The sequence below is a fragment of the Nyctereutes procyonoides genome, unplaced genomic scaffold (assembly GCF_905146905.1).
Source record: "Nyctereutes procyonoides isolate TBG_1078 unplaced genomic scaffold, NYPRO_anot_genome, whole genome shotgun sequence".
In the NCBI taxonomy this organism is placed as follows: Eukaryota; Metazoa; Chordata; class Mammalia; order Carnivora; family Canidae; genus Nyctereutes; species Nyctereutes procyonoides.
The window spans coordinates 9,634,022-9,648,639 of NW_026575142.1; the positions used below are offsets into that span (position 1 = coordinate 9,634,022).

Consider the following 14,618-nt stretch of genomic DNA (forward strand, 5'->3'; position numbering starts at 1 on the left):
AGCATCATCTCAATGACAAAAGACATGGGTTATAGGAGAAGAACCTCAAATATAGGAAACACAGATGCTTAATAATGGACAGTAAGTCAGCCTGACCTCTGCCCCAAAGACAGATACTATCTTAATTATAATTATACAAGTCTCTTCTTTGCTCTGAAGAAGACACTCTATTCCAAGGCTGTTTATTATACAAACATTTTTAAAAGCTAGAGCAGTGCCTTTGTTTGTAAGCTATGCAGAAATGTGAGAGACCCATGGAGAGATATCTCCCAAAAACTTTGGATGAGTTTCTAAAGCCTCAGTTTTCCCATCAAAAATAAAATAAATGGCATGGTATATGTAGTTACAAGAATCAGATGACAGAGTGCATATAAAATGCTTAACATCATGTCCAAGGACTGTGTCAGTATCAATTACTACTAAAAATGATTATTTCTTGAATAAAATGTGAGCATATTTATTGAATTCTTTGTTTTCTCCAGCAAGTAGAATGTTACATTCATGGGTGTTTCTACTTATTAGGATCACCAAATATTAGAACTAAAAAAGATGAGAGAGATTAGCCAGTGAAACGTGGCATTTTATAGATAAGGAAATAGGATCAGAAAGGTTAAACGACTTGTTGACTTTCACACAGAACAGCCATGTAAATGACAATAGTCATCTAATTTAAAATTCACATTCTTTTTAATTATACACAATGCTTGGAGCTCAATAAATATTGGTATTACAAATGAATTGAAACAAGCCTATGATATATTAGAAAACATTTCACATATTCATTTGATCTCCTCTACCTACTTGCTTAACCTATAAACTATCTTAAACGTGGCCTCTGAAGGCAAATAAATACAGGAAGGGAGGAAGAAAGGAGGGGGGAGGAAAGAAGGGAAAAAGGAAGGAAAGAAAGAAGGAAGGAAAAGAAGGAAAGTAAAATAACCCATATCTCCTTCTCCCCTCCACCTCCATCATAGTCACTGTCTCCACAGCAGATAAAAAAAACAGGAAACTACAAGAAAAGTGCTTTCTATGTGTGTAGGTGATGTTGAAAGTGATCCCAATCTGGCTAAAGGCAGAGAAATTCTGGCAGATTATCTGGCAGCTTTATGTCAACAGCTTTATCCGGGCTTATCAACAAACTTCCTAAGGCATGAGGAGGAGTAGTAAGGAAGGGGAATGAGGAGTGACAGAAATAGCATCTTGTTCTAGAAGGAAGCATGTTGTAAGGAATGATCATCAGTTGTAGAATAAGATGACCTGAGTTCCTGCGTGAGTTTGAGCAAGTTACTGAATTTCCTGATCTCTGAAATGTAAAGTCTCTCCATGAGAAGTTGATGTGCTTTTCAAATGAAGAAATGAAGCAAGAGTGTCTGGCACCTAGTAGGTCCTCATTAAATAGGAGTTTGAATCAAATTCAGTGAAGGAATTTATCCTGGAAAGATGTATAAAAAAATCAACTCACTGATTTTATACCTCTGCTTAATACCAATCCCATCGTTTCTCTCTTTTCTTAAAGAGTGGTGTCACAGTTTTAGCTTACACAGCACTGTGCAATACTTTCTGGGCCCCGAGGTCAGAGTTGAGGATGCCCAGGTAGCCAAAACAAGATTTGAATAGGAAAGAAATGACAGGCAGTGTGGATTGTCCTTCATCTTCTGTCTTTCTCAAGCCCTCTGCAAAATCACCTCCCACTCTAGGTAATTGTGTTCTGGGTGTCCCAGGGCTCTCATGATGTCCACAGTTCTCGTCCCTCACCTATGGTGAACACTGCACTTCCCTCTTCTGGGCAAGTGGGAGCTGCTGTGTTTTGCAACTGCTCTGTACCACTTCACAGGACATTGTAGTGTGGTGTGTGTGTGTGTGTAAGAGAGAGACAGACAGAGACAGAAAAGGAGACAGAGGGAGGGAGAAAGACTATGGTACAAAACATGCCCTTTTCCTTCTGCTTAGAGAAATCCCAAAGCAATATTACTTGTCACAATGTTCTATGTTGTGAAGAGTTTAGGGAAATTGCTCCTTCGGTTTTTACTTGGGGCATTCTATTTCTCTTTGGAATCAGAGATTCTGGAGATGAATTTGAGTGTGTGTCAGGCAGTACTGAAAATAAGTGATGATGAAGTGTTGAGAAAGTCTTTGTTAGGATCAAGCCTGGCATACGTAGCTATTTCTTTCCATAAAAGTGCTCTTAAAGGATCCCCAGCCTTTCCTCAAACCAGCTTCTGTAGGATCATCCCACACATCTGCATACATCCAATTCTGTCAGCAGAACAAGCGCAATTTGAGCTCTTTTATACTATACGAGGCTACTAGGCCTTCTGGCCCCTAAGTTCCTACCAGGCCAATCTACCGGGCATACTGAAATTTGTAGCTGACAGAGTGTTGGGGTGAAGGTAAGATCCCTGCTACAGATACACATGTACAAAGAAATTGACTCATGGCCTACTGGCCTCCACATGTGAGTGTGGACACCTGCCTTCAATTCTAGATATATGAGTTTATTCATTTATTCCTTTTTCACTGATCAAAGAAGGGATATACAGATGATTTACAGTTCCCGTATCATAGTCATCATTGTCTGTTGCTTCACTGTAGATGCTCATAAATGTGACTGTCCTTAGTTAAAGCTTGATCAAGACCATCATATAGCTAACTCTGAAAACTATCCCTTCTAAAGTTAAGATACTAGTATCCATAATTCCATACTCAATTTCTGTGGTTGAAAAGAAAATATTATGGTCAGACCAATGCAGGGAAGATGGAATTTGGTGCAGTAATGTTTTAATGTTCTTAACACTCTCCTTACCCTTAGGTTATGCAGATGTATCTTCCATTTTGTGGAATTGCCATATCTAATGCTCAGCTCTTTGCTGCCTCAAGGAAAGAATATGAACGAAGCAGGGTAAGTAGAAAGAAATGTTATTGACAACTCTCAAAGCTCTCTGACTTTCAAGTGTCTGTGAGTCATCATGTCTTTTAAAAACAGCAGATGATCTTTGAATAGTCCAGGAGTCCTTTTTATTTGTTTAATCCTTCAAGTTTATGGTAGAAGATACCTTTGAAGCAGTAAGTCCAAATGGAAGTGGATACAAATTCTCTGTTGTCTGAGGCAAATAGTACTGGCTTCTTTTAAAAATGAAACTAATTTCACATCTATACTGTAAGGTAGAAGAGGTACTCTTACTTATAGCTTTAAAACAATAACACACTTTAGTAATACTTTTATAATTTAGTTTAAGAAGCAAGGTATGCTACAAATAATTTCACCTCACCTCATGAATTTTGCTTTTGAATTAAAAGTTTTTCTGGAAGAGCATCACAAGATAACTAGACAATAATGCAAACACTTTTATAGGATTATTAAGAGACACAAAGAGGGACTTTCACCAGCTATAGAGGTAAATAGGAAAGAAAGACTAAAAAAATGCTAAACTATCAAATAGATATTAAATAATATTAGGCTCATAATACAATAGATACAGGTAGGTATAGATAGGTACAGTAGATAATATGCAAACAAAAAATATAGTATCAGGTAGTGATAAGTGCTATAAAAAATGAAATGAGATGAAGAAGAGATAGAGATTGATCACGGAAGGATAGTTTGGAAAGATATTTCAGAGTATGATCAAGTTCTCTTTAAGATGCTATTTGAACAGAGACCTGAATGAAATAAAGGAGCAAAGCTACACAAAAATCAGGGAAGACCATTCCAAATAGTGGAAATGTCAGGTACAAAAACACAGGAGTCCATGTGCCTGGAGAGCAGAGAGGAAGAACTCAAATAGCCAAAGCAATCCTGAGAAAGAAGGACAAAGCTGTAGGCATCACACTCCCTGATTTCAAACTATATTACAAAGCTATTATAATCCAAACAGTATGGTACTAGCACTAAAAACATATACCAATGGAATAGAATTGAGAGCCCAGAAATAAACCCATGCTTATACAGTCAATATATATTTGACAAGGGAGTCAAGCATACCTAATGGGGAAAAGATATTTTTTTCATAAATGGTGTTGAGAAAACTGGATATTCAAATGAGCAAGACTGAAATCGGACCCATGTTTTATACCACTCACAAAAAATTAACTTGAAGTGGATTAAAGTTATAACTGTAAGACATGAGACTGAAACTTCTAGAAGAAAACATCGGGGAAAAACTTCAACGATTTTTTTTGGATCTGATACAAACTCCCAAGAACAGACTAGTGACCACATCAAATGAAAAATCTTCTGCACGGCAAAGGAAACCATCAACAAAATGAAGAAGCCACCTATGGAATGGGAGAAGATATTTGCAAGTTGCAATTATGTGAGGGGATGGATGTGTTAACTCACCTTATTGTAATAATCATTTCACAGCAAGTGCATGTGTCAAATTATCATATTTTATACCTTAAACTTACACAACGTTATATGTCAATCTTAATAGAGCTAGGAACAAAAGAAATAATGCTACTGGGACTAACTAGAGCAGTGAGAAGTGAGAGATTGCCCCCAACATTAATGGTGAAATATATGAAGCTTATTGATGTGGGAAATGAGTGAAAATGACTTTTGGCTTGTATAGCTGGCAAGTAAGTAGTTGGGTACAGGAGTCTAAAGTTTTGGTGAGATGTCAGTACTTAGAACTGTGAATATATAGATAGTATTTAAAAGTAGAGTACCAGATTAATCAATCTGGGGGAGAATATGTGGGTGTGAGAAGGGAAGAGGTCCAAGGATGAACCCAGGAGCAAAGAAAGGTAGTAGAAGAAGGAGGGGGCCAAATATAAGGGAAGTCAAGAAACGGAATATTCAGTTTTGTGAAGAGCCTCCAATGTCTGTTGAATTGCCTATCATCCTAGATTTTCTTCTCTTTTTTCTCCCATTGTGGAGCTAGTCTGTATTGTTATTTGTGAAACTTTTATCACTTGTTAGGAAAGCAGCAATTTTTAATTAGAAACAGTAAAATTACTATGATGTGATTTGTCAGTGCAAGACTCAAGGCACAATTAGTTTTTCCTTTGAGATAAATGTTCTTGTGTATGGGTCCCAGAGGCCCTATCCACAGAGTCACAACAAATTGAAAAGTTAAATAATTGTTCAGTTAATATGATCCATCTGAAGAAATAGTCTGGATGATTAAGGAAATAATGTTTTCCCCCTTAATAACAGGGAATTGTGTTGGTAATTATTCAGACAATTGCCTCATTTTTAATGTTATATTTAAATATGAAATTATTGCACATTGACTTCCTACAGCAATTTGCTGTCCAGATGCCAGACAGCCAGGATATGCTCAAACTTTTTTCACCTCCTGGTGTTTCTCCGCTCCATGATCAGAGAGCCACCCAGGGCCCTTAGCTGTACTCACAAGCTCTCTTTAGAGAAAATGCTACCAAGGATATTTGCTCCTCTTTTAGATGCTCAGTGAACTAGACTCATTTCATGGATCCCTTAACTCATTCAAATGCTTTTCTACCTGAATAGACTCTGAGAAGAAATTTTCACATGTTTCTAACAGTTTCAGGACAAATCAAATTCATTACTGAAGTTGAAAATTGGTCATAACCCTGGGATGATCATCAACACCATTTACCTGAATAGATGTGAATATGAAACCCCACAAAATCCTTTTTTGAGAGGTCAGACCTGAGAGTGTATATCTTATTAAGTCCTATTGAACAAAGCACCCTCTGGCCAATTCACTGGCTATGTAATTTTCTGATTGCTCCCTGCTAGAAGCATAATATCTACTACCTGTACATAGCCCACTATTCTGAAATCTCTGGAAAGAGCCATGTAATTAAAAATGCCAAGTAAATATTGTCTCAATGCAAAAATTGCAAGCCAACTTAGCTGGATAAAATGACAGGTTATTATAATTTGATTTTTAAGTGAGTGTGCAGTTTTCAAGTTAGAATTCTAAGGGTTTTTTTTTTCTTTAATTTGTGTGCTTTTCATTCTGTTGTTTTAACAGAAATTTTAATGGTATTTTCTTTCCTCGGATATATTTTAGTATTTGTGTTTTCCTGAACAGGTGAGATGAAGCAATACTTTTTGTGTAGAGGGATTAATGGGGATTTTATATTTTTTTGGAAGGCTCTGAAGCTTAATTAGCATTCACCCCTATAATTCTTACAGAGCTCTATGAGAAATATGTATTAGGGAAAATAAGTCTCAAGTTCGACCATGAACCTATTTCTTCCTGAGGGTGAGGAAGTGCTGCTTTGTAATTTTCTGAAATAAATGTGCTTTGGAGAGAATCCATAATTTATAAAATGTTGGGTTTATACCTAGTCACATTGCAGAAAAACTACTGTGGAGTGGGAGTGGGGGAGAAGCCTAGAGCTATAGTGGACTAAATGGAATTGTGCAGTCATTAGCTACTCAGGAGATAGTCCTATAGCTATATGTGGGATTTATATGGGATTGTATGGATTGGCACTATTCTCAAGTTGTGTTTTTCAGTTCAAAACTGTGTTGTAAAACAACAATATGTCAAAATATGATTATGTCAAAATAATCATCAATGTTTTAAAAATTAGCCACACAAAAATACTTATATTTTATTATAGCAAAGACTAAATGGACTTTTGAGAGGGAAAAAAATGTTTTTATTCAATCCTATACCCACCTAAATATATCCATTTCATCTTTCCTAGGCTTTGCTAGAGGTTGTTAATGACCTCTTTGAAGAACAGACTGACCTGGAGAAAATTGTCAAGAAAATAATGCATCGGGCCCAAACTCTGCTGAAATGTGAACGCTGTTCTGTTTTACTCCTCGAAGACATTGAATCACCAGTAAGTCATTTTTTTTTTTACCTGTCACATAGAGTTGAAGACTGTATTAAGGAACTAAAAGTTTACTTTATTTGTAATTTGTTTTGTGAAATCATTGCTTGAACCACTCTTCATGACTCTTCTCACCATGAGGTCACTTTTTCTAAACTTAAAGTTTTTAAAATTTCTTTTACATGTATTTTCAGTCTTGTTTTGCTGTCACCTTAGAAACATAGACTCTTGCTTTGATGGGGACGTTAGAGAGCTATCCCAGCCCTGAGTATTCACAGATGAGAGAACTGAGGGATAAGTCAGTTTGTCCACTGTCACCCAGCTGAATAGACATTAGCTCAAGTGCCAGGCTCCCATCATATTTACCCGCATGAGGAAGGCCCTTGGCATCTGTGGGTGAAGATGGCAGTCCAGACAGTGCTCCACAGCTCTCTTACGAGGAGGAAGCAGACAAATGCTGGAGAAGCAGTGCCCTTTGCTTTTGGAGCTCAGCCAGATAGTACTTGAGCTGAGTGGAGTGACAAGCCTCTGCTGGGCTCTGCTCTGCAGCAAAGGTTCGAAGTGCAGTTTCCAAGTTCTTTTTCTGCTGCTTTAGAGCTGGGGACGCTTGCACAGGTGGAGGAGGCTCCTTGCCTCTTCACCACAGGGCAGGCATCCAGCTAGTTCAAGACCTCCGATCTGTAGCACCTTGGCTTTCAGGTTTCTGTTAAGCCCTTCACCTCTTTGGGGGAAGTCCTTGGGTAAATGCACAACAGTACTGAAAATAATGATCATCATCAGTCTAACTCCTTGAAAGTTAAATGTCTAAACCCTTAGCAGCAATTTAGTATCTTTACTGTGAACTGTCTTCAAACACCAAGAATTGTCTAGCTCCTTAAGGACTATTTTAATACGGCAGAGGAGGGTATTTCACTGTACTTTACTTAGATAAGATTATTGTCTTTGCCTTAGGTTTGTTTTCCTCAAAGAGTAAGAACCTTAGGGTAAATTTTGGAGATTTAATAATAAGTATCATAAAACTTACAACATGAAGTTTTAAAAAATCTATAAAGGTTTAAAATGTTTAGGAGTGTTTGCCCCTATTTTAGCAGAGGTTGGCATTATTTCTACTTCAGCAGGTGTGGTTTAAATAAGCAATAACTTTGCCATTATCCTGTGATTATGTAAAACTCAGTGGAATCCTGGGAGGAATCCCCCTGCCCTGCAATAGCCCCTATTTGTGGAATGCTTCTGGATGTTGTATGAAGTACCAGAGTTCATTTCATTCTCCCTCATCCTTATGATATAGGTATTGTTATCATTCTCACTTTATGGAGGAAATGAGGCTCAGAGAGTTGAGTGACTTGCTAGAGTCACCCCCATGGCCTGACTCTAAAGCCCCAGAGAGGAATGAGGAGGGGTGGAGGTGCTCACTGGTGCGGGCAGGCTGTAGGCACTCACTAAGCAAGGGTGCGAAGAGGCAGCTGTTGGGGCTTCAGCTGCCAGGATCCCTGATCCCAGGTTCCTGTGAGGGCAAGTGGCTGGAGGGCCAGGTGGAATCAGGACCGGGATGAGTGGGCTGTTTGCTTAGTTGTAAACAGATATAAAAATAATTTGAACCAGTTCAGGATAGCCATACTTGATAATCTTTTAATAGGGACTAGTTTTTATCCTGTGACGTTCCTCTTTGGCACATCAAATGAAAAAGTACAGATGACAGAAGTGGATATGGAAGGTGGGAGCAGAGCTGTAGAGAAGAGTAGGAACAATATCACCTAATGTTATAAAGTACATGAGTGCTTGGGGTGGGGGAAATAAAAACCACTATCTAGAGTAGGTGATACCAGCATTAAAGGTGTTGACATATTACTGAAAGCTAAAAAGACCTTTTTGCTAGCACAGCTGAAAATTCTAAGATGATATAGTGGTGTTAGAGTAGAAAATTCCAGGCCAGTCTTCACTGCCTCTTCTCTTTGTCTATGAGTGAGGATGAGCTCCTCTCACCTAGAGGGCTGAGGTCTAGAGGTAAAAGTCAGCCATGTGCAGGGACGTCTGGGTGGCTAAGTGGTTGAGCATCTGCCTAAGGCTCAGGTTATGATTCCAGGGTCCGGGGATCGAGTCCCATTGTAGGACCCCCAGTGGGGAACCTGCTTCCCCCTATGTCTGTGTCTCTCATGAATAGATAAATAAAATCTTAAAAAAAAAAAAGTCAGCCATGTGCAAAAAAAGGAGCCCAATCTGCTTGGTACCATTTTAGAAGTTGTAAAGAGTTTTTGGCAAGACCAGTGCCTTGCTGTGGGAAGGCTGAGGGTGGGAGTGAGGTTAAATACATGTGGGTCACCATGCTCTCCTTTAGCATACTTCCCACCAAAGATTTCTCAAAACATCAGACTTATCCTGACTGTGTGGTAGCAGTTGTAGGAAGGAGACCAGACACAGTCATGCCAAGTATGGGAGGAGAAACCAAATGAACAGAATATGAGAAGCTGAAATCTGGTGCTGCACAGTTCAACAAACAGAAGCAAGGACGTGCACTCAGGGCTCCTGAGGTGTGCCTCTCCCAACAAGTATCCTGGTGGCGAGGAATATTTTAACTTTAATATGCCAAATTTATACATTTCCTTTTTGATTTGTGCTTTAAGAATTTGTGAAAAATTTTTATCTGCCTCCATGTTATAATGACATTCTCTTATATTTTCTTTAACCCGTCTGGTCTTTAAGGTCTTTGTATCCATCCAGAATTTTTTGCATAGGGTGTAAGGCTGGATATGTGTAATCCATGGTGTCAGAACCATTTCCCCCCACTCTGTAATTCCACTTCTGTATTATCGAGTTTCCCTATATACCTGGCTCTGTTTCTGAGCTCACTAATCTATTTCTATACCAGTACCATACTGTCTCAGTTTCTATAATTTGATAATATACTTTGATATCTGATAGAACAAGCCCTCAGTGCTGTTCTCCTTTAAAATTGGCCTGCTTATTATTGGCCTATTGCTCTCTCATAGAAATTTTAAGAGCCATTTATCAAGTTCCATGAGAAATTCTGTATAGACTTTGATTGAAATTGCTTTAATTTATACATCAATTTGAGCAATCTCTGCAATAATAGAATAAATAAGGGAAAATGGCTTAAATAATAGGAACACATGTGTTACGTGAGATGAAGTCTGTAGGAGGTGGTTCTGGGATGGTGGAGTAGCCCAGTGATATAATCAAGAACCTGGCTCTGTCCACTTTCTGTTCGTGTCTCACTGCTTGGCTGCCTTTCATCCTTGTGGTCCAGGAAGCTGGCACAGCTCTAGGCAGTGTGTCCTCATGAAACTGTGCCCCAGGAGAGGAAGAAAGGAAAACTTTTGTTCATATGTCTCTCTTTTTCTCAGGGAAGAAAGTCTTTTCCAAAAGAGTTCTTTTCTAGCTGACTTTTCCTCAGGATCCATTGGTCAAGAATGAGATATTGCTCAAATCATTCATATTCTTAATATTTTTCTCATCTTCACCTCTCATTCTTGATACAAGTGGGTTCAAGTGTTCAGTGTAACTGAGATTTATCAGTATCTTCTTATCCAATTCTGTAAGTCATTGATTTAGTTTTGTTAATATTACTTGTTCATGTGTTTCTGAGTTTGAGATAGGAGCTCATTTTGTTTTTGTTTTGTTTTGTTTTTTATATTTATTTTTTATTGGTGTTCAATTTGCCAACATATAGAATAACACCCAGTGCTCATCCCGTCAAGTGGCCCCCTCAGTGCCCGTCACCCAGTCACCCCTACCCCCCGCCCACCTCCCCTTCCACCACCCCTAGTTTGTTTCCCAGAGTTAGGAGTCTCTCATGTTCTGTCTCCCTTTCTGATATTTCCCACTCATTTTTTCTCCTTTCCCCTTTATTCCCTTTCACTATTTTTTATATTCCCCAAATGAATGAGACCATATAATGTTTGTCCTTCTCCGATTCTTATTTCACTCAGCGCAATACCCTCCAGTTCCATCCACATCAAAGCAAATGGTGGGTATTTGTCATTTCTAATGGCTGAGGAATATTCCATTGTATACATAAACCACATCTTTTTTATCCATTCATCTTTTGACGGACACCGAGGCTCCTTCCACAGTTTGGCTATTTGGACATTGCTGCTAGAAACATCGGGGTGCAGGTGTAGGAGCTCATTTTGATGGAAGTGTTTTGTTTGTGTCTTTTTATTATTATTATTATTATTCTCTCTTGTACTCTTCCCTCCCTATTTAAGAGTTTGTGTCATTCCTAGGCCCCTAGTCAAGAACCAGGTCTTAAGTTGGGTCTCCTGCTACGTAGTAATAAAACACTAAGCCAGAAGCAGCATGGTTCAGTTTCTGAGGGTGAAGCTACGTCACCTCTTTGTACTAATATAACACTAAGTCAGTAGCAGAATGGTTCATTTTCTGAGGGTGAAGCTACGTCACCTCTTTCAAGGGAACATTTTTAGTTCCCAAACCCCAGTAGAAGGTGAAATTCTGATCATTGCCACCTGCCTGTTTCTGGACTTGGAGGAGCACAGTAAGCCTATGTCTTCAAGCTTGACTCTCTAGAGATCTTTTCCTTTTTATATTCTCTGCTATCCTGCGTTTCTCTCTCTCTCTCTCTCTCTCTCTCTCTCTCTCTCTCTCTCTCTCTCTGTTTTTTAACCTCTAGATGTCTTTAAGATTTTCTCTTTCTGTATTTTATCAATCTTTGCTCTGTTTTTGGAAGAGAACGGATGTGTCAAAATATTAACTTATGGCATCATCTCAACTAGCATTCCATATGCTACTTTTTACAATTGGCGTGGGATGGGGGTGGGGTGGGGAGGCATCATTTCAGGAAAAAAATCTGCTGGAAGTTTCCTTCCTTTAAAAATAACTTTTGCTTTTTTCTATTTTATTAGAATCATTCCTTGAGACAAAACAACTGATTATTGCCTTGTGATTTGAATATTTAAAAAGCTGGTTACTGCAGATGTATGGTATTTCCTGGCCTTTCTTCGTTTGAGGGGAAGAGAAAGAAAAGAAATTGAAATCTAGTTACTGAAGCTTTGATTCATCAAACTCTTAATTCAGTTATTAGAGACTGCCTTCATGGTCTTTAAACTGAGCAGGCAGGTGTTAACTGATCTGTTCACTCAGTGGATGCCAAAAACAGAAACAAGGAATGCCTTTCCAGCCTCTCTCCTGCCAAAATTAATATCTTACCCTCTTGTGCTTCCCTTAAGTATTTCAATCAATTTTAAGTGACTATCAATTGTATCTTCTACTAGACTGAAAAAATAGAAAGATTGTTCCATAGCTAGCTACTATTGACATTAGGAAATATTTAGATCCTTGGACTGAATATTCCCTGCATAATGTTACTACATTCCATGGACCTAAGCAATTCCTATACCTTCTGTGAGCTGCTTTCTAGCTCATGTATTTACTAATATCTCTATTTCTTTCTGTACTTCACCAAGGAAAACAAGAATGCAGACATTTTCATGGTAAAGTCCTGAGGCACTGTCTTAGCACTAGTGTTTACATATGTTCTCCTTTCTTTTTTTTTTTAGAAGTCCAAGATTTTTGTTTTATTTTATTTTTTTAAATTGTGTTTTTTTTAATTTTTTTATTGGAGTTCAAACTGCCAACAAATAGCATAACACCCAGTCCTCATCCCGCCAAGTGCCCCCTCAGTGCTCATCATTGAGTCACCCCAACCCCCCACCCACCTCCCCTTCCACTACCCCTTGTTCATTTCCCAGAGTTAGGTGTCTCTCATGTTCTCCTTTCACAGCTCATCCTAATGGCTGGCAGCTATTGCCTCATGCAGAACTCCATCAAGGACTTCCTAACTCAGCTTATAACCATGATGCTAGTTTCTGGAACTCACTTCCTAAACCATAAAGCGGGAGCTACACTTACTTTTTTTTTTTTTTTTAAGATTTATTTATTTATTTATTTATTTATTTATTTATTTATTTATTTATTTATGATAGACAGAGAGAGAGAGAGAGAGGCAGAGACACAGGAGGAGGGAGAAGCAGACTCCATGCCGGGAGCCGATGTGGGACTCCATCCTGGGACTCCAGGATCACGCCCTGGGCCAAAGGCAGGCGCTAAACCGCTGAGCCACCCAGGGATCCCCTACACTTACTTTTTTTTTTTCTACACTTACTTTTTAATATGTTCCTTAACTTCTTGGTTTTTATGTAAATACACATACAATTAAGCTATTAAATTAGATGATGATCTTCCTGAATCCAACACTTGAGAGGAAGAGATGGAGGTAATCATTTTATCTGATCGTTCTGGAAAAGCCTATAATTCAATCCCCTTCATCCTAAAGGATGGCAAAAATTGCTCAAGGCTTTCTTTTCTATTTCACTTTCTTTCCATTTCCCCACTTTTCTTTAACTTGCCTTCTCCCTTTAAGAAAATCAGTGTAAATTCTTTTTGATTTTTGATCCAAGTGCGTTTTCTAGAGTACAAAGTGGCAACTATCTAAAAAAACCTCTAATGATTATCCAAACAATCATTGTTTTATATATATGTATATATATTAATGATGTGAGTATATGTACATATCATTAGTTATTAATATATATTTGTTATATAACCCACTTTATTAATAATTTTATATCAATATATTAACTCATATCATTAATCATTTATATTGTTAAATATGTGTGCATGTGTGTGTGTATATATATATATATATATATATATCCAACTTCTGAACTTCAGTCCCCACTGCCTATCTCCACCACATCCTGCCCCAAATCTTTACCACTTCTGAAATTTCCTGTTTGAGTTAATAGAATCATCATCATGTAGTAAGTAATTCAAGCTAAAAACCACACATTACAGTAGCTTCTAAGTGTTTCTTACCATTTACATGCAATCTTTGTAAGTTCTGTTGCTTTTATGTTGAAACAATTTCTAGCCCCTTCCTCCCACCTCTTCGACCACTGTCTTTACTCGTCTTTTCTAATCTTGTAGCTTCACATTTTCCTCAACTCATTTCTTCAGTTGCAAACAGGGCAATCTTCCTGTCCATCAATTCTTAATACTCCTTCTAGTTCTCTTGTAGAGCATCATCTGCTTCTTCCTTGATTCAGAATATTTGATAACTGTCTGTTGCCCACACAGTGAAGTTCAAACTGCCCAACATACACGGTTCACCACTTATGCTCCCAACTTAACTTTCGGCTGTCCTTTCTGGTCTTCAGCCTCATTCTATCCCTTTCTTCCTCCTCTATCCTACCTCCCTATGATCAGCTTCTGCATGTATTTGCTTCTATATCTTTGTACATATTATTCTTGTGGAAAAAAGATGCACCAGATAGTTAGGAAATAATTTCATCCAGGCTATTGCAATAGGGAGAACATTCATTTCTAAGGAACATCTCAAAGAAAAGGAAAGATGGAAACAGGTCTTATTTTGCTAGGCAGGGTGGTCTTTTGATTCAATTCTGGAACAAAGTAATAGGAGGGACTTCTTCATTATTACTGTTTTTGGGGGGAGCCGGGCTCAAGTAAAGTTCAACAGTGTCAACTCTATACTAGCTATTCTCTGCAAATCCCACCTGCCCCCAACTGTCTGTGAATTTTCTCTCTTTAACTCAGTACCCTTGAAGGAACTTGGGCTTTCTTGCCTACTGGCTTTCAGATGAGTTTGACAAACAAGAGGGGTTAGCAGATTTTTAAAAGTTTTATTTTAGATTATTTATTTTAAAGATATAGAGAACACAAGCAGGAAGGACAGAGGGAGAGAGAGAGGGAGAGAAAATCAAGCAGACTCCATGCTGAGGGCAGGGCCCTACTTGGGGTTCAGTACCATGACCCCAAGATCATGACCCTGAGCCAAAACCAAG

At 38.3% G+C, this 14,618-nt stretch overlaps 1 protein-coding gene across 1 annotated transcript in view; it reads left to right on the forward strand.

Moving 5' to 3' along the window:
- PDE11A (phosphodiesterase 11A) overlaps positions 1 to 14,618 on the forward strand; it is a 376,450-nt gene that overhangs the window by 134,376 nt on the left and 227,456 nt on the right. The window contains exons 3-4 of the mRNA XM_055308352.1: positions 2,810 to 2,899; positions 6,649 to 6,789. Coding sequence (XP_055164327.1) covers positions 2,810 to 2,899; positions 6,649 to 6,789 — 231 coding nt within the window. The remainder of the gene's footprint in view (positions 1 to 2,809; positions 2,900 to 6,648; positions 6,790 to 14,618) is intronic.